Source organism: Anomaloglossus baeobatrachus, chromosome 6, assembly GCF_048569485.1.
Source record: "Anomaloglossus baeobatrachus isolate aAnoBae1 chromosome 6, aAnoBae1.hap1, whole genome shotgun sequence".
In the NCBI taxonomy this organism is placed as follows: Eukaryota; Metazoa; Chordata; class Amphibia; order Anura; family Aromobatidae; genus Anomaloglossus; species Anomaloglossus baeobatrachus.
In genome coordinates, this window is record NC_134358.1 from 217,161,638 (window position 1) to 217,189,543 (window position 27,906).

At 43.5% G+C, this 27,906-nt stretch overlaps 1 protein-coding gene across 1 annotated transcript in view; it reads left to right on the forward strand.

Annotated features, from left to right (window-relative positions):
• Window positions 1-27,906, forward strand: part of GPLD1 (glycosylphosphatidylinositol specific phospholipase D1) — an 89,794-nt gene that overhangs the window by 45,418 nt on the left and 16,470 nt on the right. The window contains exons 12-20 of the mRNA XM_075316432.1: window positions 43-175; window positions 7,843-7,976; window positions 8,267-8,453; window positions 9,967-10,077; window positions 19,152-19,226; window positions 19,321-19,477; window positions 19,567-19,708; window positions 22,296-22,386; window positions 24,401-24,494. Coding sequence (XP_075172547.1) covers window positions 43-175; window positions 7,843-7,976; window positions 8,267-8,453; window positions 9,967-10,077; window positions 19,152-19,226; window positions 19,321-19,477; window positions 19,567-19,708; window positions 22,296-22,386; window positions 24,401-24,494 — 1,124 coding nt within the window. The remainder of the gene's footprint in view (window positions 1-42; window positions 176-7,842; window positions 7,977-8,266; window positions 8,454-9,966; window positions 10,078-19,151; window positions 19,227-19,320; window positions 19,478-19,566; window positions 19,709-22,295; window positions 22,387-24,400; window positions 24,495-27,906) is intronic.

The following is a 27,906-nucleotide window of genomic DNA, read 5'->3' on the forward strand; positions in this document are numbered from 1 at the left end:
TGTTTTTATTCTTGTAGTAACACTTAGATTACTACTTTATAGTCCAGGACAGATACGACTACAGAACAATGAATCCTACAGAGACTTTAATTCATCATCATCTATGAAGTCAATGGGGACTGATATAACCTTTACAGAATCTGGAGTCTATTATCAATTAAATGAATGGGCAGAGGTATGGAGTTCTTTTTCCTCTCTTTCCAGCTGTATAGACTAACCATGTTTTATAGTATACCTCTAGTTATTGCGCTGCTATGACATGGTGCTTACTCATAGAAACCTCATTCCTATATATCATATAGGTTTTAATTAAGTGCATTAACTTATTAAATTGTACATGTAACTCGAAGCACTCTTAACCAGTTCAAGACCAGACTATTTACTCCCATTCTTTACCAGGCAGATATTCACATTTTTTCATTCATGTTTAAAGAGCTGTAACATTTTTTTCTCAAATTTGCTTCTTTTTTTTTTTTTAGATATATTGGGCTTCAATTTATTTTATTTTCAATCTCTTTTTTATCTATTTTTTATTTTTTTTTCAAATATTGGGTGATAGCGATGTGAAAATAAGGAAATGCGTGTATGATTTTCACATTTCACAAAGGACCACTTAATACATAACATTTGTTTCTCTTTCTGTGACAATAATTCTTATATATGGGACATGTGTTTTTTTTCTCGACAGGGCCAAGGAAAGTAACAGCAATTTGAATTGACAACTGCTTTTTAAAATGTTTTTACCTACTATTTATTATCTTTGCATTTATTTCACACATTGTGACCCTCAAAAAACCTTTGGGGGTATTTCAACATTTAAATCCTTTTTTTTTTTTTTTTTTTTTTTTTTACATGATTTCCCCTTGAAGCCTCAGTTACAGTGGAAATGCAGCTGCATCGCTGCATAGAGAACTGACTGTGTCTCCTAGGATCCCGCAGCTCAGGCTTCTTATCTAAATCCAGTTACTCTAAACATTAGCACTTCCAATTAGGCTATGTTCACACAGTGCATCTGTGACGCCCTGGCCTATCAGGTCGTCACAGGGTATTGTGCAATCTGCCCCTTCTGTGCAATATCGACCTCCTCCTTGGTTATGGGTTCCCGACTTTTGGTGTTGCCAAAACCAGTTAATCAAAATTCTAGGAACAATCTGCACCACACCCGCCAGACACACTAGTGGACGGCCTGAGTGGAATAGGGTCGCCCACTTGAGGGTTGGTAAGTGGGGGTCAGGAGTGTCAGGAGGAGGCCAGTGTAGTGTTGGAAGGGAAGGAGAGAGGAGGTCAGGAGCCGGGCTCCTTGGAAGTAACTAGGTGAGAAACGGTGGTCTGGGCCTTGTAGGAGCTGCACCCCCCCGGTCGCAGGGGATCGTGACAAGGGGAACGGCACTGTTGAGGAGGACAGTCGGCGGCCTTGTACCATCACTGAGCTGGGACCAGGACACGACGGGGTACGTGGACCCTAGGTCAGGGAGTTGCTTCAGGCAACCTGACAATTCACCCGATGAGAACGGAGCTATCAAGATCCGCTCTCCACCCGCTCCAAAATCGGGGTACTAGCACAATGAGGGGGATAGGACTTTCCACTCACATGGTCCAGAAAATCCCAAGCAAGAACCCTGAGAGCAAGCTCACCCAGTTAGCCATACTGGTGAGTGGGACCTGACCAGTTTCAAACTGTAGGAACCAAATATAGGAAGACGTGCCAAGGCAAAGGTCACAGACTAACAGGCAACACCAACGGGCACGGGATCCAGGCGTGCTCCCTTCAAGCGGCAGTGAGGTCAAGAAATTTGGTTTACTACAGTTGTCGGTGTTAGCGTTATTGGACTGAGTGAGTACACAAGCGCCCCCCTACCGTCCCAACAGCACCTCCCCGTCGCCCTCATCGGGTCCCGGGGCATTCTCCCTACCCGTGGAGGGGTTAAACATCTGGCTGCACACACCACCGTCACTGGGTACTCGCAACTGCAGCCGTGGTACTCCACCTTACCACACACCACGGGTGGCATCACGAACTTCAAACATACTCCCCCGTGTAAATATCCCCTTTTTATTCCGAGTGGCCGCACGACCCCGACCCCCGGGTCCGGAGATCCCTCGAGCCACCACGGATCCGGATCTGAGTAGCCCGGCTGCTAACGCGGGAGCGGCACACTATAAAGTGATACATTTTTGTGCAACTCCAAATTTGTCAAAAATGTATATTTCTTGAAGTGTTATGCCAAAATTTTGGAGAAAACTGCTCAAGGAATTTCGGTCTATAAAAATGTCCTCTCATTTTATGTTCAACGCCTTCACAGCTCTTAACTAGACCCATGTACGTCCATAGTAATAGGATAAATAAACTGCTAGGCTGATTGTGACGCCCCTGGACTATTAGGTCATCACAGGGTACTGCACAAGCTGCCCTTCCATTCAGTATTCCGCCTCCCTCTTGGTTATGGGTCCCTACTTAAGTGGTGTTGCCTCCAACAGCAAATCAAAATCCTAGAGACACCCTGCACCACACCCACCTGACACACCAGTGGACGGCTTGAGAGGAATAGAGTCGCCCACCTGGGGGGGGTCAGGGAGGGGAGATGAGGTGAGGTGTGTAGTGAGTTGAGTAGAGTCAGTGAGTGGAGAAGGAGGTTGGAGAGTAGCCCTTGAGCTGAGAGGAGCTCAGAGGAAGTCAGGAGTGGGGACTCTCGAAGTAACTGCCTAGGTTGCAGACGGTGGTCTGGGCCTAGAGGAGTTGGACCCCCGGTCGCAGGGGATCATGGCAAGGTGCTCAGACCCATCGAGGAGGACGACCGGCAGCCTGGCCCTATCACCGATCTGGGACCGAAGGCACGACAGGGTACACGAACCCTAGTTCAGGGAGTAGCTTCAGGCAACCCGACAATTCACCTGAGAAGAATGGAGCCTTCACAATCCTTTCCCACCCGCTTCAGAATCGGGGCACTAGCGCAACGAGGGGGATAGGACTTTCCAACCAAAAACGGTCCAGAAAATCCCAAGCGTGAGCCCTGAGAGCAAGCTCCCTTACTTAGCCATAGTAGGGAGCGGGGCCCGGCTAGTTCCAAGCTACTGGGCCATCAAGTTGAAGTCTAAACTAAGTGCCAGGAGGCAGGTCACGGACCACCAGGCAGAACCACTTGGGGACGGGACCCGGACGAGCTCCCCTCAGCGGCAGCGGTACCCAGAGCCTTGGTTTACCCAGTTGTTGGTGTCTGCTTATGAACTGAGTGAGTACGAGAGTGACCCCTTCATACCCACGGCACTTCTCCCCTTCACCGAGTCCCGGGGCATCACCTACCCGTGGAGGGTTCCAACACCTTGCTGCCCCGTTCCATCATCCCCAGGTACTCCCTACAACAGCAGTGGTACTTCTAATTACCACACACCACGGGTGGCGTCACAAACTATAACTCCAATGTAAATACCCCCTTTTTCATTTGAGTGGCCGCACGACCCCCGGGTCCGGAGACCCTCGAGCCACAGTGAACCCGGATCTGAGCAGCTTGGCTGCTTCCACAGGGGTGGTACACTGATCATTAAGTCATTATACCTCTTATCTGTCATCTAACAAAGTTTGCTTTTCGTCTGTCACAATGGAAGGGGTTTATAAGACCGTAAGACACAACAGGACATTTTTATTCAAGTCTTGATATCCAAAATTTGTAAAATTGTCATTTTAGTTGGCATTGTGTATTGTAAAACCTTGCATTTTAAGTTTCCTGATCTATAGAGAGGAGCAAATAAATTTGCAGGACCCTGGGTCAGCTGGTAAAACGGCTATGTCACTATTCCAGGTCTAAAAATCAAAAAAGGCAATACTGGCAGGTAGGAAGCAGTTTTCCAGGGCTCTCATACAGTGACTATGGAATCGTGACCTGCCAATGGCCTAGAGTGCTGCAAATAGTTTTGCTCATCTCTAATGAACTTTCTTATCACGTGAATTGCCTCCTACCTTCTGGAATTCCTGGTGTCTGTTTTGATTTATAGGCCAGAAGTGATGTCATCATTGTGGCGTGATGCAAGCATGACGTTCTGCAGGGCCTGTAAATCAGAAGACATTATTCAAGAATAAAGTCTGGTGCCACCGAGGAAAATCAACAATATTGCAAAAAATAACTCGGGCACACAAACGTTTAAAAACAAGACAAAAGAAAAACGTGGAATTCAATCTGCTTGTCTCTATTGGTGCAAAGGTCAAATCTATTAGTGCAAAAATCTAACGTTTCGGCCCTAACCTTGGGCCTTCGTCATAAAACAAAGATATGTACAGTACAAACATAATGAAAAAAAATGTTTACAATGTGTGGAAAACGTAACATAGTATCATAATATACATATTATATACAATCATTGTACATATCTTTCATGTTCACCAAAAGAAGACAAATGAATTAAAATCAGAAGAGGCACTGGGAATACTGGCAGGTAGGAGGCGGTTTCTCAGGGCCACCGTCCAGTGGCCATGGAATAATGAGGTGGCCGCTGACCAATGGTACTGTGAAGTGATTTGTTCATCTATAATGATATTTCATATAATGTTAAATTATTATACTTCAAATGTGTTCTCCAACAATGTGGTAAAATGGCCCTCATCATGTAATTCAAACAGCAGCCCAACCTAGTCACATGTCAGCATAGATTGCTGATATCTGAAGTAACACAACTTCTGAGACCTGTTTCTCAACTGAAAGTAGCAGGATTGTAAAAACAAAAACCTACTGGAGCTGCCAGAGAAGGGCTGCAATATAAGGAGATATAAATCTTCTCTTTGGCTGAATTAGCTGTCACACGTGACAGACAGTCATGTGGTTTCTGGCAAACGAAGGTCACAGTGTCTGGATTTATGTGCCTCCATTAAAGACCCAGCAGGAGCTCGACTTCCACCCAGCTGTTGATTGTCAGTTTCCCTTGGTGTTAAATACCCCTTCCTTCCTTTGGACTGTGCTGGTGATATTTTCAGTTATTTCAAGCCGAAGTTGCAACCAAGTGGTTTGCACTCCTATGTAGTATTGTTGTTGAAAGCTCTGCTAAACCTCTACCTGAGTCATCTAATGATAAATAGTCTATGCTTTTCCCCCCTGTATGTCCTCTTTGCGTCTTCTATAGTTGTTTATTGGGGTTGATGAAGAGCTCATCCCATCCGTTCACTATTTAGGGCCTAGCACTAGAGATACCTAGGGACAGTTGTCCGGCTCAGCGTATAGGTGCAGAACCTATCTAGGGTGGTGAGGGACCCAAGAGACCAGCAGTAGGTTCGGTTAGAGGTCACCATCTTCCCTCTCCCTAGACACAGGGTTTCAGTTCCCTTTCGCCATGCTCTTAGTACTTCTTTGTACCTAGTGTGACATTAGCACAAAGGATTGTGTACTTCAGCCTCAGTCCTTTGTGCACACTCAGCTGAAGAGAAGATTTATTTATTTTCATGACACAACCATTCTCCATCTCCATCTATTTAGTTTACAATCCTGGTCATCTGACAGTTGAAGCAGAGGTCTCAAACAGATTTTCTTTAAACTACATGCCATCCTGACACGTGATCTGCAGGTTGAATTACGTGATGGGAGTAATTTTTATCACATACTGGATGTTCCACAATATTAAGCAGGCCACAGTTTTCAAGTAACAGGGGAAAGAAAAAGGATCTCTCTGTTGCCTTAAAGCATCAAATAGTGCAATGCCTTGGGCAAGGGATGAAAACATTAGATATTTCACTAAAACATATGCGTGATCATCGTACTGTGAAGAGATTTGTGGCTGATTCAGAGCACACACGTGTTCGTGCTGATAAAGGCAGAATGAGGAAGGTTTCTGCCAGGCAAGTCCATTGGATTAAGAGAGCAGCTGCTAAAAAGCTATTGCAAACCAGCAAACAGATATTTGAAGCTGCTGGTCCCTCTGGAGTCCCTCGAAACTCAAGGTGTAGGATCCTTCAAAGGCTTGCTGTGGTGCATAAACCTACTATCCGGCCACCCCTAACCAGTGCTCACAAGCAGAAATGGTTGCAGTGGGCCCAGACATACATGAAGACTAATTTTCAAACAGTTTTGTTTACTGATGAGTGTCGAGCAACCCTGGATGGTCCAGATGGATGGAGTAGTGGATGGTTGGTGGATGGCCACCATGTCCCAACAAGGCTGTGACGTCAGCAAGGTGGTGGAGGAGTCATTTTTTGGGCCCGAATCATTGGGAGACATCTGGTGGAACCCTTTAGGGTTCCTGAAGGTGTGAAAATGACCTCTGCAAACTATATAGAGTTTCTGACTCACAACTTTCTTCCATGGTACAAAAAGCAGAAACGTGCCTTCAGGAGCAAAATCATTTTAATGCATAACAATGCACCATCTCATGCTGCAAAGAATACCTCTGTGTCATTGGCTGCTATAGGCATACAAGGAGATAAATTCATGGTGTGGCCACCATCTTCCCCTGACCTCAACCCTATAGAGAACCTTTGGAGTATCATCAAGCAAAAGATCTATGAGGGTGGGAGGCAGTTCACATGAAAACAGCAGCTCTGGGAGGCTATTCTGACATCATGAAAAGAAATTCAAGCAGAAACTCTTCAAAAACTCACAAGTTCAATGGATGCAAGAATTGTGAAGGTGATATCAAAGAAGGGTTCCTATGTTAACATGTAACCTGGCCTGTTAGGATGTTTTGGATTTAAATAGATTTTTATTTCAGTGAATGTGACCTCCTAATTCCACAAATGAGCATTTTCAGTTCTTTAAAACATATAAAATTTTTAGAAACTCTACTGCGTCTAATAAGTTGGAACAGTGCATTTTGAGGGTTTTTTTTATTTTGAAGATTATACTGTTATCATTGGGAGGTTTCTTCAATAAAATTCGATGTATACTCTAACGGGTGATGACTTTTATTAGACTGTCATTTGCACCGACCATTTATGAAAATCAGAGAAAAATATCATTTGCATAATAATTTGGAACATGGTGTATTTGCATTCAAACGCTGATAGAATACTAATGAAATAATGATGGAATATTGATGACATACGTCCCATCATGTTTTATTATATGCCCATCCTGCCGATTCGGATTTTGGCTGTATAATAACACTGTGCAACAATGATTTTGCTACTGAGAGAAAAATGTAATTTCTACTAAATTTGAACGCTCTGATTCCAAATATGAACTCCAAATGTGCCTGACACGTCTAGATTTTAATTTATGCATGCAGAGACTTTATTTGATGGGGGACTTCTGCGAGTTTTTGCAATGGGCAAATATGACCACTCACAAGCGCGACAGCAGATGCCTAAATCCCTTTTAACAGTACTGAGCCTTGCTCAAGTTAAGCCTGCTTTACATACTGCGACATCCTTAACGATCTCATTAGCGATGTGACACGCCAGATCGCACATAGGTCATTTTTATAGCGCCGGTCATATGTGCGATTTGGCGTGTCACATCGCTAACGAGATCGCTAGCGATGTTGCAGCGTGTAAAGCACCCTTTAGACTTTAAACTGGAATATGAGACTTTTTGAATTTTTTTTTATTACATTACATTTTCGTATACTGTTAACTGCAGAAACTTTTCTGATCAGGTAATTGTTGAAGTAAAACTCGTTCTGTACAAAATTATTCAATGCTTTCCAAGTGCTTCATTCATTTAAGCAAACTTATACATAACAATATTTCGTAACGTGCTACAATAATTCTGATTTGAATTTGGAATTCGATTTAGTGGTTTTTGCCTAGTAGATGACAATTTTATTTGTTGTGCTGTGTAATACGCTCAAATGAAAGAGGATTTATAGCTAGAAAAAAAACCGAAATAATGTGCATTAATATGTATTATCATGTCACCATTGCAGAGATCAATGCAGTTGCTATCCAGTGCCACCCAAACTGTAAATATGAAAAACCTGTTTACATTCCAATACTCCAACCACATCTATACACCTTCAGCCACCTACTTTGTGAACTCTCCGTATTCCAGGCTGGGATGGTAAGTGTATAAAATACTGTGAGGAATGCTCTACGGCTCCCATAAACTCAACCATGGCCACCTTACTACCTCATCTAATTATTTTCTGAGGACCTTACAAAAGTGAGGAATCCTCAATTGTGCTATACAATGCACCATGAGTACTTACCTGTCCCTACTCTCACAATAATTGCCATCCTGTTCTCTATGACAGAAAATACTACTCTTCTAATAATTTACTTCTTTCTGGATATCAGTCTGGATTAAAAAATACGTATATGGAAAAGACTGACAAAGTAATATTTTCACAGGTCAGTCATCACGGGTGACCTTAACAATGATGGCTGGGAGGACTTAGTAGTAGGAGCCCCCGGGTACGGCACTATGGGCAATGTTCAAGTTGGCTGTGTGTATATTATCTACGGTAATGAATCAGGACTTCCTTCTGATAACATGGACTTGGATAAGACAGCTGATGTCATGCTGAGAGGCTCTGAGGTAATAAGATGTAGAATAACGAGCTCTTTGATATATAGCCATGAAGGTGAGGAATGCATAGTACAATTATATAGATGATATGCATGACATAAACTAGCGCAATATTCTAATGACAATATCTTCAAAATGTGATGCCATGTGCACTTAAAGGGACTCTGTCAGCATGTTTCTGCTATGTAATCTGAAGACAGCATTCTGTAAGAGTTATAACAGAGAATTCAACCCTGCATCTGTTATCTCACAGTCTTTTTTTTACCTGCAATGATAGTTTAAGCCTCTTATCTTTATCATTGGTGGGTCTCAGTGCACATGAGTTGTACTCCGACTTCACCCCCTTCTGTGATTAGCAGCTTGTGTCTATGGAAATGTATACTGAAATCCTGGTGTGGGTGGGGACAGCTCTCCCAGCACTGCTACATGCAAAATCAAAAATCTTTCATTGTGTCAGAACGGCTGCACACACTAATCTAAGGGATACATCATAGGCCTCTTTGCCTACAAAATGCTACTCTAAGATGCGGTAGCAAAAACCTGCTGACAGATTCCCTTTAATTAGTGAGGTGTATGAAAAAGTGAAAAAGTCAAAGGTTTTTTCATACAGCCATAACCTTGTATGTTAGGCAGTAATATTTATTTTCCTTGTTGAATTCAACAATCATAGGCTATTCAGTCTTGAAATGGCTTGCTTTATTGTTTGGTAATAGTGTTATTTTTATAGAAAAGACCTGGTAAAATTTACCATGGCCATAAAAAGTTGGTGTCAAGCATCATAGCTTTTTATGATGACTCATATAAAAAGCTTAATATGTTTTATCCAATGCAGCAGAAAACAGGGCTCTGACATTGCTCAGTGTACTTCCCATCTACTTATTTCTGTATATTTCATCTTTTGAATACAGTATCTTAAAGGGGTTGTCTATATTTCGTTAGTGGTTAAAATTACAAAGTGCTTGTAAAAACAAGGAACTTTGCAATTTACTTCTTATCAAAAATACTCTGAAAGGATTTTTTTTTTTAGTGTACACCTCTTTTCCTGTGTTACTGGTCACCTTGCAATCTGAGATTGGCTGGTTAACTGGGTATGGAGCGTGTGCCACTAACAGGCTTTATATTTTACAGTCTGCTTGCACGGATCCAAAGCTGGCCATATCGCTGGATCATGCCAGCCTCAACCTCCCCATGCTTCTTCCATGATGCAGAGGCAATGCTGACTCTTTTAGTAGCCTGGGAGAGTGCGCTCAGGTTGGATAAGTGACACAATCATGTTTATAGTTTGAACTGTAAATCATCAGGACCACTCTCTTAACCGCCTCCCCACCAAAGGAAGAAGCCAGGGTCTGGGAGCATTGAGCTCCTACAAAAATAAGTGAAAGCAAATAAACTCTTTAAGCATATAACTAACTTTACCTTTGAATTTTATGGGAAGCAAATAGCCAGTAAGTAAGACAGAATAAAGACCCTATAATGAAACTTATCTGCTATAGACTGTCATGTACTTACCTTTACTCTACAGTATGGCAGCAGATTTGGCTCTTCCGTTGCAGTGCTGGACTTCAATGTGGATGGGCAACCAGATCTAGCTGTGGGAGCTCCTTCTGTTGGGGCTAGCCAACTTACATACAAAGTAAGAAGGATGAAAATAAAGCATCCATAGATTACTAATTAACATGAAAGGTTACTTATTAATTTTAGAAAATAAATATTCCTTTGTACCAATGACCATTGCTAATGTGAGACAAACATCAACATAAACACTGGAGAACAATTTTGAACATAATTTTAGTTGAAGTCAATTTCTCTGCTGATTTAGACTATAAGGGTGGCTTTACACACTACGAGATCGCTAGCCGATGCTAGTGATGTCGAGCGTGATCTCACCCGCCCCTATCGTTATGCCGATATGTGAAGATCACTGCCGTAGGGAACATTATCGCTACGGCAGCGTCACACGTACTTACCTGCTCGGCGACGTCGCTGTGACCGGCGAACTACCTCCTTTCTAAGGGGGCGGTTCGCTCGCCGTCACAGCGACGTCACTAAGCGGCTGCCCAATCAAAGCGGAGGGGCGGACATCCTGCCCCCCTTCTTCCTTCCTCATTGCTGGCGTATGGCAGGTAAGGAGAGGTTCCTCGTTCTTGCGGCGTCACAGGTAGCGATGTGTGCTGCCGCAAGGACGAGGATCAACTTCACCCAGCGACAGCAGCGATAATTGGGAGAGGACCCCCATGTCAACGAGGAGCGATTTTGGACGTTTTTGCAATGATCCAAAATCGCTCCTAGAAGTCACACAGAACGAGATCGCTACAGCGGCCGGATGTGCGTCACAAAATCCGTGACCCCAACGAGATCGCTGTAGCGATCTCGTAGCGTGTAAAGCCCGCTTAATAGTCATGCTGGTTTCAAAATTGTGGCTATTTTCCTTCTATCATGCCAGTTTTTTTCTCTACAGCTTATCTTAATGTGATTATTTTAGGCTGGATCGAGGGTAGCACTCTCTCTCTCGCTCTGTCGGTCATTCTCTCTCTCTCTCTGTCGGTCTCTCCCTCCCACCCTCTCTCTCATACTGACTAATCAAGGGGCGCGGCGCTGCACGGCTGTCACACTGCTCTGGCGGCTTCTCCTGTTTTAAAAATGCCAGCCGCTCATTATTTCAGCTCGTATTCACTGCTTCTCCCACCCACCGGCGCCTATGATTGGTTGCAATCAGACACGCCCCCATGCTGAGTTACAGCTGTCTCACTGCAACCAATCACAGCCACTGGTGGGTGGGTCTATATCGTGCAGTACAATAAATAAATAATTTAAAAAAACGGCATGCGGTCCCCCCGATTTTAATACCAGCCAAAGTAAAGTCACACGGCTGAAAGCTGGTATTCTCAGGAAGGGGAGCCCCACGTTGGGGAGCCCCTCAGCTTAAAAATATTAGCCAGCAGCCGCCCGGAATTGCTGCATCAATTAGAAGCAACAGTCCCAGGACAAGACTCTACCCGGCTCATCCTGAATTGCCCTGGTGCGGTGACAATTGGGGTAATAAGGAGTTAATGGCAGCCCATAGCTGCCACTAAGTCCTAGGTTAATCATGACAGGCGTCTATGAGACACCCCCAATGATTAACCTGTAAGTGAAAGTAAATAAACACATACACCTGAAAAAATCCTTTATTTGAAATAAAAGACAAAAAATAACACCCTCTTTCACCACTTTATTAAAATCCCCAAATACCCCTCCAGGTCCGGCGTAATCCACACGAGGTCCCACGACGCATCCAGCTCTGCTACATGAAGCTGACAGGAATGTCAGTAGAACACGACTGCTCTCTGTGAGCAGCAACTGAAGTGAGTTGCGCGATCAGCAGTGACGTCACTCAGGTAGTGCCTGCATATGTGCGGCGATGATGGGTGTGGTAGTGCCGGTGTGTGCAGTGATGATGGGGGGGTAGTGCCTGCCTGTGTGCGGTGATGATGGGTGCGGTAGTGCCTGTGTGTGTGCGGTGATGATGGGTGCGGTAGTGCCTGCGTGTGTGCGGTGATGATGGGTGCGGTAGTGTCGGTGTGTGCGGTGATGATGGGTGCGGTAGTCTCTCTCTCTATGTCTGTCTGTCTGTCTGTCTCTGTCTCGTTCAGTTGCCTTCACTCCCAATCTCATGACTCCAATACCCGCCCACAATTTCAAGTGACAGGATCCTGTAAAATAACACATGCGTTTGCATGAGTTTCTCTTTGGAAAAACAGGATCCACTTTTGCAGCAAAAATAGTTCAGCACGCATGTTAAAAAATTGCAGTGTGAAAGCAGCCTAACAGCACCACCTTGGTCCCTGCTGCCTCAAAGACCAACGAGGGGTTTCCCATGTCTCCTGAAGTACCAGAGGGGAGGCCACCACACTTCGTACAAGGGAAGAAGAAGATGTGCAGGCACAAACAGATACCTAGTGTGAGATAAACTGAAACAAGTTCAAATAAGATGAAAGGATTAAAGGCCTGGAAGAAAAACACATTGACTCACAATAGACACTCAATTGGTGTTTACCTCAAATGTAAACCCCTAAGCTGAAAGGCTGGAACTCCCCAGAAATAAGTCCACATAGAGATATAGCCAGCAAGGAAGTGCAGTGAGAGGTGAACATATACACCGTGTGCAGAATTATTAGGCAAATAAGTATTTTGATAACATGATAATTTTTATATATGTTGTCCTACTTGAAGCTGTATAGCCTTGAGAGCCAACTACCAATCAAGTAAATCAGGTGATGTGCATCTCTGTAATGAGAAGGGGTGTGGTGTAATGACATTAACACCCTATATAAGGTGTGCTTAATTATTAGGCAACTTCATTTCCTTTGGAAAATGGGTCAGAAGAGAGATTTGATGGGCTCTGAAAAGTCCAAAAATTGTGAGATGTCTTGGAGAGGGATGCAGCAGTCTTGAAATTGCCAAACTTTTAAAGCGTGATCACCGAACAATCAAGCGTTTCATGGCAAATAGCCAACAGGGACCCAAGAAGAGTGTTGGGCAAAAAAGGTGCAAAATAACTGCCCATGAATTGAGGAAAATCAAGCGTGAAGCTACCAAGATGCCATTTGCCACCAGGTTGGCCATATTTAAGAGCTGCAACGTTACTGGAGTATCAAAAAGCACAACGTGTGCCATACTCAGGGATATGGCCAAGATAAGAAAGGCTGAAAAATGACCACCTTTTTCTCTAGCTGTAGAGGTATGGTTATTTAGAGCAAATTAGGCACGAGGCAGAGACTTCACCCAGTCTTTCTGATTAGAGAAAACAAAACATGCTCTAAAGGCTGCTTTATACACAACAATATCGCAAGCGATCTCGTTAGCGATGTGACACGCCCAGATCGTTGTTACAATTTGCCAAGATCGCTCATAGGTTGTTTTGTAGCGGTCACACGTACACATCTCACAAACGACGCTACATTGTTCAGCGATATATTGTTTGACCAAGGCGGTCGTGTGGATGTTATTCGTCGTTGTCAGGGTGTCAAACGTAGCAATATGTCTGCTGCGTTCCAAACGACGAACAATATTTTAAAACTGAATGACGTGTCAACGATCAACGATTTTCACCCTATTTGCGATCGTTCGGAGTCGCACGTAGGTGTTACACGCAACAACGTCGCTAACGATGACGGAAGTGCGTCACGAAAACCGTGACCCCGATGACATATCGTCAGATAAATCGTAGCTTGTATAGCGGCCTTAACTCTTGATTCATCATGTTTGACCATTAGTCTAGGAATGATAATTTGAGGAAAAGGACAGATTAATTTCCAATTTGGGGGAAACACTACGCCAAAAGCTATCTGAATAAATTTGCTAAGCTCATAGCAGTTGGCAACTTTTAAAGTGGTACCAAATTAACCATTTTACTAAAATGGAGCACCACAACCTACACAACTTTATTACCACTAGAGCTAGGCAGATCAGTGACAAAGTCCATGGACAAATGGGTCCAGGGCTGCAATAGAACATTGTTAGGTAAGAGTTATCTGTCAGGAGCTTGACAAGAGGCTTTAGCCCTGCCACAGACTCTAAATTTACATACTTACTCTTCAGTGTCCCTAGCAATCTGCCACCAAATGGACCTAGAAAAAGGTCTCCAAGTGGCAGAAGAACCCGGATGCCTAGATAAAACGGAATTATGCACTTCATTTAGCAGATCTACGTGTGAAGCGGTTGGTACATGTTATGCTTGCAGGGTGAACAAAGTATATAATGGACCCACTGGGCCACAGCACACAGAAAACCCAGAGGGGTTTGACTACAAACCCACACCTGGTTTTCACCAGAGGGTTTAATGGTGAGGGTGTTACGCTCCAGGTGTGAGTCTGGGTGCCACTCGGAAAGACTGATGCTGCGACATCTGCAACAGTCTTTGATTGAAACAGCATGAATACAGTGACCAGCGTGGTGCTTGTGACAGCTTGTTTGGTAACAGACAGCCGGCGTAGATGGTCGCAGCAGCAGCAGAAAGGGGCACACTAGGTAGAGGTCATAAACAGCAGTAATAACAGTAACAGCAGCAGCAGCAGCACTGAGGACCTGAGAACTAGCAACTAAACTAACACGTTGCCCAGGCACTCCCTAAAGGGAGGAAGGACGTTAAATAGCTGAAGCCTCTCAGCTAAGGCTACTTTCACACATCTGGTTTTAGCAGAGCCTGCCAATCCTGCTCTAAAACCTATGCAACGGATGCGGCGACAAAACCGCATCCTTTGCATAGTTTTTACATGCGGCCCGTCCGTTTTTTGCCGCTTGCGGCACGCAACTGAGCATGCGCAGTGGAAAAACCACATGCGACGGCCGGATGCGGTGTTTGCCGCAGGACGGCGCATGCGGTGTCCATAGACATGCATTGCAAATCGCGCCGCATCGGCTGGATGCAGCGCAATGCGGGTTTTTTTTGCCGGACAAAAAAACGTGCCAGGCAACGTTCCATCCAGCCGCCGCACCGGCTAAATCTGCCGCATGCGGCAAAAAACGGAACGAATGCAAGCCCATGCGGCACAATCCGGCACTAATGAAAGTCTATGCAAAAAAAACGTAACCGGCAGCAAAAAAAACCCCAGTGTCGGTTCTTCTGCAAAGCGCCGAATTGTGCCGCACAGGAAAAAACGGATGTGTGAAAGCAGCCTAAGCTGAGAGGAACTTCCAGGTGAAGGGATGCTGGCTCTTTAAGAAAAGGGACGTGGCCGCGAGCACACCCTTCGGGCAAAGGCAGGAAACTTGCAAGCTGCACAGATGCTTTGAGAGTCAGCAGCATGGGACAGGGACAGAACAGTCACTGCAGGATGCCTGGATAGGTGAGGATAACAGAGAGTGATAGAAGAAGGGTCTTAATTCTGCGCCAAGGACTCAATGGATCCAGGAAGAGATTAATGCTTCTTTAATAACATGCACAAGTCTACGCGTTTCTGGAGACACAGCTCCCTTCATCAGGACATTGGCAAGAGAACATCAAATCTGGTTTCAAGTGAGATGGTGAAGTATAAAAGAGTATAAAAGAGTAAAAGTATATATTTCTTTTATACTTCACCATCTCACTTGAAACCAGATTTGATGTTCTCTTGCCAATGTCCTGATGAAGGGAGCTGTGTCTCCAGAAACGCGTAGACTTGTGCATGTTATTAAAGAAGCATAAATCTCTTCCTGGATCCATTGAGTCCTTGGCGCGGAATTAAGACCCTTCTTCTATCACTCTCTGTTATCAGCCAACTTTGGGACTGCTGCCTGGACCTGGATCTTATATATGCCTGCATAGTGGTTGTGACTGGCACAACCATTATAGGTGAGTGTGTTTTTATTACATATCTTCCTCCCCTTTTGGGGTAAGACCCTATTGCGCTTTTCTTTCCGCCGTTTTTCATCTGGATAGGTGAGGAAACAGATGTCCCCACTGGAGGAGGGGGGTAGGACAGTGCGGGGGGTGCCAGTATGGGCATTACAGTACCCCCCACTTACGCTCTCCCTTTTCCAGAAATTATTAAGGAGATGTGGAGCATTAATATTTTCCCTTTGTTCCCATGGCCTCTCCTCAGAACTGAACCCCTTCCAGTCCACCAGGTAGTAGGTTTTACCTCTGAACTCCTTCACCGCAAGGATGGCTTTTACCTCATAGGTGTCTTTATCACTGACCAGGGGGGCTGAGGTACCAGAATCCCTGTAGAAACGGCTCAGGATGACAGGTTTGAGGAGGGACACATGGATCAAGTTGGGGATGCGTAGCGGGGCAGTGAGCTTCAGCTTGTAGGACACCTCGTTAATCTGCTGGAGCACCTTAAAGGGACTGATAAAGGGGGTACCCAACTTGTAAGAAGGCAACTTGAGACGGACGTATCTGGAAGAGAGCCATACCTTCTCTCCAGGTTGGAATAAAGGAGGGTCTAGGCGTCTCTTGTCAGCATGCCTTTTCATACGGATGGAGGATTTCTCCTGGGAGGACTTGGTCTCTGCCCAGATGTCGGAGAATGTCTTGACAAGGGAATCGGCCACAGGATTACCGGAGGTGAGCGCTACTGGGAATGGAATTCTGGGTCATTGTCCATATACAATCTGAGAAGGAGACTTAAAGCCGCTTTACACACAGAGATAAATCTGCGGCAGATCTGTGGTTGCAGTGAAATTGTGGACAATCAGTGCCAGGTTTGTGGCTGTGTACAAATGGAACAATATGTCCATGATTTCACTGCAGCCACAGATCTGCCAACGATTTATCTCTGCGTGTAAAGTGGCCTTTAGCGAAGGACTCACTCACGTGATTGTTATAGGAGACCCAGTCACTGTGATGCTGATTGACAAAGTGCCTCAGGACGTTCATCTGGATCTAGTTCATCCATTTCCCTTGGCTGTTGGACTGCGAATGGTAGGCTGAAGAGAAGTCCAAGGTGACATCCAGCAACTTGCAGGTGTCCCTCCAGAATCGAGACGTAAATTGGACACCTCTGTTGGATACTATATGGAGTGTAGACCATGCAACCAGAAGATTTGCTGGATGAAGTGCTCATCGAGCACTGGAACGAAGGGAAATCCGGTCAGGGGCATGAAATGGGCAGTTTTAGAAAATCTGTCTACCACTACCCAGTTGACGGTGCAACTGGAGGACTTCAGCAGATCTGCAATAATGTCCATGCCGATGTACTGCCAGGGAGCAGATGGTACCGGCAAAGGAAGCAGTGGACCAGCAGGAAGCTCCTTCGGTGTCTTGTTGCGGGCAGGCCGACACAAACTCCGGGACATCTTGTTGCAATGTAGGGCAGCAATACTGCCACAAAATCAGTTGCAACGACTTCTTCTGTCCAGCGTGACCAGCCAGCCAAGAGGACTGATCCCAAGGACGAACTTGCTGCCTGTCTGCTTCAGCAACGAACGTCTTACCGGGAGGAACCTGGGACATGTCTATGGGAGTCACTGTCACCATTCTGGAAGGTTTGATTTTTTGTTGAGGATCCTCCTCCTGATTGGCCAACAGAAATAAACACGACAGCGCATCAGCTTTGACGTTCTTTTCAGCCGGATAGAAATGCAGCACGAAGTCGAAGAGAGTAAAGAATAGCAACCACCGGGCTTGGCGTGGGTTCAGCCTCTGAGCTGACTGTAGGTAGGCCACGTTCATCCAAGTGCATCGCCCCCTCCAGCAGATAACACCATTCCTCCAGAGCCATCTTGATCGCCAACAGTTTCTGATTGTCAATCAAATTGTCAAAGCCCTGGAAAAGAATCCGCAGATTACAGTCTTACCCGTAGCAGACTTCTGTGTGAGGACCACATCAGCACTTGAGGATGAAGCAATCACTTCCAGGATAAACTGCCTGCTAATCTCTGGTCTATGTAGTGCCAGGGCTGAAGCGAAGGCCTGCTTGAGGGACATAAAGGCCTCTTCTGCTTCTGAGGTTCATGCTTTCGGATTGTCTCCTTTGCATGTCAAGGCCGAGGTGGCAAGGACCAGGGATGAAAAACGCAGGATGAACTGCCTGTAATTATTGGCAAACCCAAGGAACCGCTGGATCACTTTCAGACTGTCGGGACGAGGCCACTTCAATAGTAATTAATGATTATGATCGAAGCAACCTCTAAATACTGGTACATGACCTCATTAGATTCCAACTTCATATCTTCAGGAATGCTAGATATTTAATATTGGCCCCACTCACATATTGGTTAGATGTATGGGCCCTTCTGGCATTCTAAATAACATAAAGATATATGAGTTTAACCCGCTCCCCCTTCATTATGTAGTTATGTCCCCCATCCTATACTAATGTCCCCCATCCTGGACCCCTTACTAGTAAATATGTCCTCCATCTTAGTATATATGTCCTCATCTTGGGCCCATCCTGGTATATATGTCCTTATCCTGGTATATATGTCATCATCCTGGGCCCATCCTGGTATATATATTCCCCATCCTGGTATATATGTCCTCATATTGGTATATATGTGCCCATCCTGGTATATTTGCCTCTTATCCTATGCCCCATCCTGTTAAATATGTCCCCCATCCTTGTATATATGTTCCCCATTCTGAGCCCATTCTAATATCTATGTCCCCCATCCTGGTATATACGTCCTCATCCTGGGCCCATCCTGGAATATATGACTCCATCCTAGTATATATGTCCCTCATCCTGTTATATATGTCCCTCATCCTGGGCCCATCCTGGTATACAGTATATGACCTCATTCTAGGCCTCCTCTTGGTACATATAAATCTTGCTCTGCCTCTAACGCAGAAGAAAAAACTGCCAAAGCATTCTACTCAACTTACCCTGCTCCCATGTTGTGCGATGTCCTCCTCTGTAGCTGGCACAGTGGCTGGCAGCTGATATAGGCGTGCCTACTATAGCCGGCGCATGACGTCACTGCCATGGGCCACCAAATATGAGCACACCCTCATCAGTAGCCAGTCTCTGATTGTCCGGCATTGTGTTTAGTGGTGCAAAGACCTGATGGCTCCCTGCACTTCTATGCATTTCAGCTGTGTGTTCTTGGAGGCACATCCAGTTGAAGTGGGATTTGGGGGTCAGCGTGACCCCACCACCCTCGGGTCCGGTCTGCAAGCCCAATAGTTACGTCGTTGTCAGTCAATATTCGCTGCATGTAAATTCAATGTTTTCATGATTAAAACACCTTTTACTAATTGTGGTGATATTTTCTAATACTGTTTTTTACATTACTTGATACTAGGGTTCTGTATATGTGTATTATGGTTCAAAAGAAACAGGTTTCCCCTCTCACCCGAATGTCACCATAAAATGCCAAGTAAGTAATTTCTAAAGATATGTCATTACAACACTTAAATTAAACTGTATATTTGCCATTCCATCTAAGAAAGTATATATTATTCACATTGCAGTTCTCATATTGTAACTTTGGATGGACTCTACTATCTGCTGATGTGAACAGAAACAAGATGCCTGACCTAGTAGTTGGCTCACCTTATGCACCCGGTGGAGGAAAACAGAGAGGTGTAGTGGCTGCATTTTATGCAAGGCATAGAAAATCCACTAAAGGTGATAGAAGTTATGTCCATGCTGGACACATTGGATACATGTTTCTATATAGCATTATGGGATGTAGTGACTGGTATGTCTTTTCCAAGGCAGTTTATCTGTGGAAGAAGCTGACTGGAGTATTTCCGGGGAACATGATTATGCCTGGTTTGGTTATTCTATTCATAGCCATAAACACAAGAATAAAACATTGCTAGCGATCGGGAGTCCCACCTGGAGTTTGTGCAAGAGGTATTTTATTAATTGGACATGAACTTATCTGTTTTAAACCCCAAAATATAGAAAAATATTGTTAATCATAATAAATTGTTTAATTTTATAGATGTAACGTGGTCGGACGCAGTTGTCGTGGGCAAGGTGCTCGTTTTTCCCGCCCCGCCACGCTTCATAAAACTGTGGTTCCTGGCTAGGTGTGTGAGCCTGTTCTGCTCCTTACCTGGGCGATACACCTTAGCAGACTGCTTGTTATCAATGGATATGGCAGGCTAGGTTCACAATGAATTGAGAGGCCAATGTCCAAAAATTGGATTTTTACTAAACTTTAGTTTGGTAACAACTATATACAGTGGATAGGTACAGTTCTTCTTGTACAGTTCTCCTGCTATAAGCAGGCGTAAACACTTTTTCGTTAAGTCACTCAACAGTTCCTTTTGCATGTCTCTCACACACCTGTATCCCACTACAGTTCCGCTAATTGTTGTGATGATTCTAGTCTCCCTTGTTAGTCCTCCTCTAGAGAGATTGTGTCGATACGACGCCTCACGATACCATATAGTGTACATTTTCCGAGGGTCACAGATTTCAGGCTGTGACACACCCTCAATCCCCCACAGAGGAATTTGTGTGCCAATATGGAGACCATTATTCAGTTCAGTGTTTACAACTAAGATGCCTTCCACTAGTATAGCGTATAGGCCCTGTCACGCACAGAGATAAATCTGCGGCAGATCTGTGGCTGCAGTGAAATTGTGGACAAATCAGTGCCAGGTTTGTGGCTGTGTACAAATGGAACAATATGTCCATGATTTCACTGCAACCACAGATCTGCTAAAGATTTATCTCTGTGTGTGACGGGGCCTTAATTCACTTCCCTCTGATACAAGTCTTTTCTCCATCCATCTCTCTCAATTCACCTGGATCAATCTCTCAACCCACTCGACCTCCCTGTACTAGGCTTCAATCCATTTGTCTTTTCTTGTTTACCAAACGCTGTCTCTCACAGTCTTCTCCGATTTCTCGATGTTACAACTGAGAGCTTCCACTCACATGGGGGTGAACAAACCAGGTGAGATGTTAACCACAGGTATCCAATACAGACTAAAGTACCCTAAACCGGATGCTGTTATGTCCCTGCCTGACCACAGAGGTTGGCACCCTAATATTACGCAATGGTGCCCCCACTCAACATCGGCTAAGCCTGTGTGTCCTTAACTATGCCCTAAATTACAAACCAAGTGTAACACAAAACACCAATAAGCATAAAAGAAGTGTACATAGGCAGTCAGTGAGAAACAGAGCTAAAGACGTGTTCACACAGTCATACAGGGAAGTTGGAGGAAACTGAGAGAAACCCCGAAAGACTTATGGAATAAGTGGAACTCATCAAAATCCCAAATGAAACGGAATGGAAAAATGCTGAAAAGGGAAACACAAAACAAATCTCAGAGAAAAGCAAAAGTGATTACTTGCAGAGAAAAGCAAAAGTAATTACTCAGCAACATTATCCTAAAATGAGGAGCGGGACTACAAAGATCCATCAACCTTGGAATACAGTATAGCCAGCACTGAAGGCATGTACATGGCGAGTATTTATAGCCCCTCCTAAGATGTGATAGGGCAAAGAAAACGAGGAAGTAGACAAACCTGAATAAATATAAAATAAGTAGGCAAGGCAAAGGAAAGGAAAGAAAAGAGAATTAACGGCAGTTGGGCCGAGACAAAACAAACTGCAATCCAACAGGGAGGGAAAGTGACCAAACAACCAGAGGTCACCGGATCGAGTTGTTGAGTCAAGCCATGATACTTAGACTTTAAATTGTACTATCTGTATTGGTATGTTTCCACAACACACCTCAAACTCAACAGTCTGCTAGTGCTCAGACCTTAGGTCCTCTAACCACAAACTCTCAATTCTAATTCTCACTTCTTAGGAAACACCTCTCGTCTTCCCGTATAACTCCTCCCCAGTCTGAGTGAGCTTCACACATTAACCCCACCTTTGCAGGACTACATACAGGTCAACCAACAAATACATTCAGCCTCATTGGAAATAGTACATTACATTGCCAAACTTCACATTGTCTTTGAGGAGTTTTGAATAGCACTTCAAACTCCTTACTTGGACATAAAGGGAGGCGGTTCACCAAGCTTGGAATTTTGGACACCGGTCTTGGACCATTGTACACTGGAGTACAGTGCACCAAATTCTTTAAGAGGTCTGTTCCGCTTAATGAATGTAACACATTCATCAGCTCTCGTGTGCCAGCGGTTGGAGTAAATTTCTATCGCAAGACACGCCAGTTTAGCTGCATAAACTATGACGAATTTGTTGGGCGGTGCTGGGCTGCATGGTTTTTACGAATAGTGTATGTGTAATAATGTATCTACATTGATTGGTAGACCACTAAACAAGACAATGTATGATGAATGGTCCTTTCACAAAATTATACTGTATGTTATGACTAAGAACAAAGGTTTGAAAAATACATGTATTTTAATGTGGAAGTTTGTTTTATCTGATGTTTGACTCCTATACCTTCTGAATCTGTGTTAAACTTTTTGCTTTCAATAACGAAAAAACTGATTTTATTTTTAACAGACGTAACTGTGATCATCTGCAAAATTTAGGCAAAACGTATGGATTCTACCCACCAAGTAAAAACGTATCTTTCATTTTGCATGGGAATGAAGTAAGTGCCCTTTCTCTATTATTAGAATCTAAGAGCAGAATAATGTGGAGACTGAGACCCTAATTCCACAATGAGTTACTTACTGGGCTGCTTGCTGTAGTTATGCTAAAATCACTGTTGGAAGTGATCACTAGAGGATTATTAAACTTGCAGCCATGTAGTCATCCATATTCATGAACTCTGTATAACCCTAGTTTCACTGCTGATTGGCTGCTTTCTGAGTGTACTGTGCATAGGCAGGAAGCTGCCTATCAGTGGTGTGGGTACCTTTATACGGAGCTCAGCATTTAGAGCACTGGTAGATCTGCAGAGATAAAAATAAGTATTAGATACACTACCAGTTATGCAAGTTGTCCCCTCCTATGAAGAATGGAGAGGTCTGTGAGTTGTCTGTCAACTGTGACAGAATTAAAAAAAAAAAAAAAAAACAAGAAAATCACATTGTATGATTTTTAAAAAAATACTTTGCATCGTATTGCATGAAATAAGTCTTTGATCACCTACCAACCAGCAAGAATTCTGGCTCTCACATACCTGTTTTTTTTTTTCTTTAAGAAGCCCTGCTACTCCGCACTCATTACCTGTATTAATTGCATCTGTTTCAACTTGTTACATGTAGAAAAGACACTTGTCCACACACTCAATCACACTGCAACCTCTCCACCATGGCCAAGACCAAAGAGCTGTCCAAGGACACCAGGGACAAAACTGTAGACCTAAACAAGACTGGGATAAGCTACAGTACAATAGGCAAGCAGCTTGTTTAGAAAGCAACAACTGTTGGTACAATTAATAGAAAATGGATGAAACATAAGTTGACTGTCAACTTTACTCAGTCTGAGGCTCCATGCAAGATCTCGCCTCATGGGATACGGATGATTCTGAGAAAGGTCAGGAATCATCCCAGAACTGACCTGGTCAATGGCCTGAAGAGAGCTGGGACCACAGTCTCAAAGATTACTGGGAGTAGCACTGTTAGTAGCACACTACAACGATTAAAATCCTACAGGGCACACGTTTGCCAATGACCATGTGGATGATCAAGAGGCAGCATGGGAGAAAGTCACGTGTCAGATGAGACCAAAATAGAACTTGTTGGTATCAACACCCCTCGCCGTGTTTGGAGGAAGAAGAAGAATGAGTACAACCCCAAGAATACTGTCCCACCCATGAAGCATAGGGTGAAAACATCATACTTTGGGGGTGCTTTTCTGCAAAGGGGACAGGCTGACTTCATAGTATAGAAGGGTGGATGGATGGGGTCATGTATCGCGAGATTTTGACCAATAACCTCCTTCCCTCATTAAGAGCATTGAAGATGGGTTGTGGCTGGGTCTTACAGCATGACAATGACGTGATACACAGAGCCAGGGCAACTAAGGAGTGGCTGCGTAAGAAGCATTTCAAGGTCCTGGCGTGGCCTAGCCAGTCTCCAGACCTGAACCCAATAGAAAATCTTTGGAGGGAGTTGAAACTCAATGTTGCCCAAAGACAGCCCCGAAACCTGAAAGATCTGGAGAAGATCTGTATGGAGGAGTGGGCCAAAATAATCTGCTGCAGCGTGTGCAAATTTGGTCAAGAACTGCAGGAAATGTCTGACCTCTCTAATTGCAAACAAAGGTTTCTGTACCAAATATTAAGTTCTGTTTTATTATTGTATCAAATACTTATTTCAAGCAATAAAATGCAGAATAATTATTTAAAAATCATAATGTGATTTTCAGGATTTTTTTTATTATTCTGTCTGTCGCAGTTGAAGTGTACCTACGAGAAGAATTGCAGACCTCTCCATTCTGTGTAGGTGGGAAAACTTGCAAAATCAGCAGTGTATCAAATACTTTTATTTTCAGAAATGTATATAGTAGGGATACGCCAGACTATTTAGGAAGGACATTGACCTGTAAACTTAGAAGTAATGGAACATACAATCAAATTGCTTCATGTATTGAGAATGTTTCTGTTATATGTGTTCAAGTTTACAATAAATATATTTTCAATGGTTAACATTTTGTAGGGCCAAAGTAAGATGGGCTCCTCATTTGCAAGTGGGACCATAGCTGTGAATGGAGAAATAAAACAAGTGATGATGATAAGTGCACCCACGCAAAGTAGGTGAATGATTTTAGCACTACCTTCCAAATTAAATAAAAAAAATGAACATCCAGTGAGTCCCAGAAAGGCCTCTTAGGAAAACTGGTCAACATTTTAGCTTGGGTTACATCTAATGTGGCAATTACATCAGATCCTGTCTGTGGCCATTACACCAGATCGTTGTCTGTCCTTGAGCTTTCCCAAACTATCGAATGACATGCCTACCTATCTATAAACAGTGATACTTTGCCAGGGACCAAAGATAGAGAAAAAGGTTCTGTGCATACAATGGTTTAGTACCATTTGTCAGAAGTATTTGGAGAGGATCTATGACATATATCTCCGAGGTAAGGCATCGAGGTATGTCATTGTATAGGCATCCAGTGGTACACACTATATAGACAAAAATGTTGGATTCCTACATATCACATCTACAGGAGGTTTTAGGACATCCCATCCTAAATCCATTGACATTAATATGGAGTTAGCCCATTCTGCAGCTATAGCAGAATCCACTCTTCATGGAATAATTTCTACAAGATTTTGGATTGTCTGTGGGGATTTTTGCCCATTTATCCAGAAGAGCATTTGTGAGGTCAGACACTGATGTTTGATTAAAGGGCTTAGATTTCAATCTCCATTCTAGTTCATCCTAAACATGTTTGATGGGATTGGGGTGATGGCTCACCACTGGACAGTCATGTTCTTCCACACCAAACTATCTCAACCATTCCTTTATGAACATGGCTTTGTGCAGTGAAGTCCAGTCATACTGGAACATATTCAACATATTACCATACCCCAAATATATGTAATAAATAACTTTTAATAGGACATTAAAAGGGTATACACAGCCAAAGGTAGTAACAAAATACAAATATACACAAAAAAACCCTAACAATAACAGTAGTGGGAAAAACACTCCAGTGACCATATGAGACCCAGGTTGGGCTAAGATATACAGGGTCAAAAAGTCAATCTTACTCTAATGACAGTTATCCTTACTCCTGCCTGTCAGTGGGGGTTAAGCACCCTAACCTCTAGAAAATGGTGCCCCTGCTCTATGACGGCTATCCCTGATCTGCCCTCACCACCCCTATGCCAGATTATCAAAGGGAGGCTCTCACTTAAGGGCTACCTCAGGAACCTGTAAATAACAAAAATAACAAGGGTTATAAAGATTGCCAATAAGCAAAGAAAAGTACTTTTTCAAATGTACAACGGAGACATGGCATTTAGATCCACATCACAAGTGATTAGCATCCACTCATTCCCATATGCCAGTAATCATTCATTCCATAATAGGGTGCTGTGCATCATGGTCTCCGTTCATTGTAACCTTAATACATTTTTCCCTTGTTGTCATCTAGTTCATCAGGAGGCTTCAGGATAAATTGGCATCCAGGACAATGAGATCCACAGGTATATATACAGTTAGGGCCAGAAATATTTGGACAGTGACACAAGTTTTGTTATTTTAGCTGTTTACAAAAACATGTTCAGAAATACAATTATATATATAATTTGGGCTGAAAGTGCACACTCCCAGCTGCAATATGAGAGTTTTCACATCCAAATCGGAGAAAGGGTTTAGAAATCATAGCTCTGTAATGCATAGCCTCCTCTTTTTCAAGGGACCAAAAGTAATTGGACAAGGGACTCTAAGGGCTGCAATTAACTCTGAAGGCGTCTCCCTCGTTAACCTGTAATCAATGAAGTAGTTAAAAGGTCTGGGGTTGATTACAGGTGTGTGGTTTTGCATTTGGAAGCTGTTGCTGTGACCAGACAACATGCGGTCTAAGGAACTCTCAATTGAGGTGAAGCAGAACATCCTGAGGCTAAAAAAAAAGAAAAAATCCATCAGAGAGATAGCAGACATGCTTGGAGTAGCAAAATCAACAGTCGGGTACATTCTGAGAAAAAAGGAATTGACTGGTGAGCTTGGGAACTCAAAAAGGCCTGGGCGTCCACGGATGACAATAGTAATGGATGATCGCCGCATACTTTCTTTGGTGAAGAAGAACCCGTTCACAACATCAACTGAAGTCCAGAACACTCTCAGTGAAGTTGGTGTATCTGTCTCTAAGTCAACTGTAAAGAGAAGACTCCATGAAAGTAAATACAAAGGGTTCACATCTAGATGCAAACCATTCATCAATTCCAAAAATAGACAGGCCAGAGTTAAATTTGCTGAAAAACACCTCATGAAGCCAGCTCAGTTCTGGAAAAGTATTCTATGGACAGATGAGACAAAGATCAACCTGTACCAGAATGATGGGAAGAAAAAAGTTTGGAGAAGAAAGGGAATGGCACATGATCCAAGGCACACCACATCCTCTGTAAAACATGGGGGAGGCAACGTGATGGCATGGGCATGCATGGCTTTCAATGGCACTGGGTCACTTGTGTTTATTGATGACATAACAGCAGACAAGAGTAGCCGGATGAATTCTGAAGTGTACCGTGATATACTTTCAGCCCAGATTCAGCCAAATGCCGCAAAGTTGATCGGACGGCGCTTCATAGTACAGATGGACAATGATCCCAAGCATACAGCCAAAGCTACCCAGGAGTTCATGAGTGCAAAACAGTGGAACATTCTGCAATGGCCAAGTCAATCACCAGATCTTAACCCAATTGAGCATGCATTTCACTTGCTCAAATCCAGACTTAAGACGGAAAGACCCACAAACAAGTAAGACCTGAAGGCTGCGGCTGTAAAGGCCTAGCAAAGCATTAAGAAGGAGGAAACCCAGCGTTTGGTGATGTCCATGGGTTCCAGACTTAAGGCAGTGATTGCCTCCAAAGGATTCGCAACAAAATATTGAAAATAAAAATATTTTGTTTGGGTTTGGTTTATTTGTCCAATTACTTTTGACCTCCTAAAATGTGGAGTGTTTGTAAAGAAATGTGTACAATTCCTACAATTTCTATCAGATATTTTTGTTCAAACCTTCAAATTAAACTTTACAATCTGCACTTGAATTCTGTTGTAGAGGTTTCATTTCAAATCCAATGTGGTGGCATGCAGAGCCCAACTCGCGAAAATTGTGTCACTGTCCAAATATTTCTGGACCTAACTGTATATATACAGTCATATGAAAAAGTTTGGGCACCCCTATTAATGTTAACCTTTTTTCTTTATAAAATTTTAGGTTTTTGCAACAGCTATTTCAGTTTCATATATCTAATAACTGATGGACTGAGTAATATTTCTGGATTGGCATGAGGTTTATTGTACTAACAGAAAATGTGCAATCAGCATTTAAACAAAATTTGACCGGTGCAAAAGTATGGGCACCTCAACATAAAAGTGACATTAATATTTTGTAGATCATCCTTTTGCAAAAATCACAGCCTCTAGTCGCTTCCTGTAGCTTTTAATGAGTTCCTGGATCCTGGATGAAGGTATATTTGACCATTCCTGTT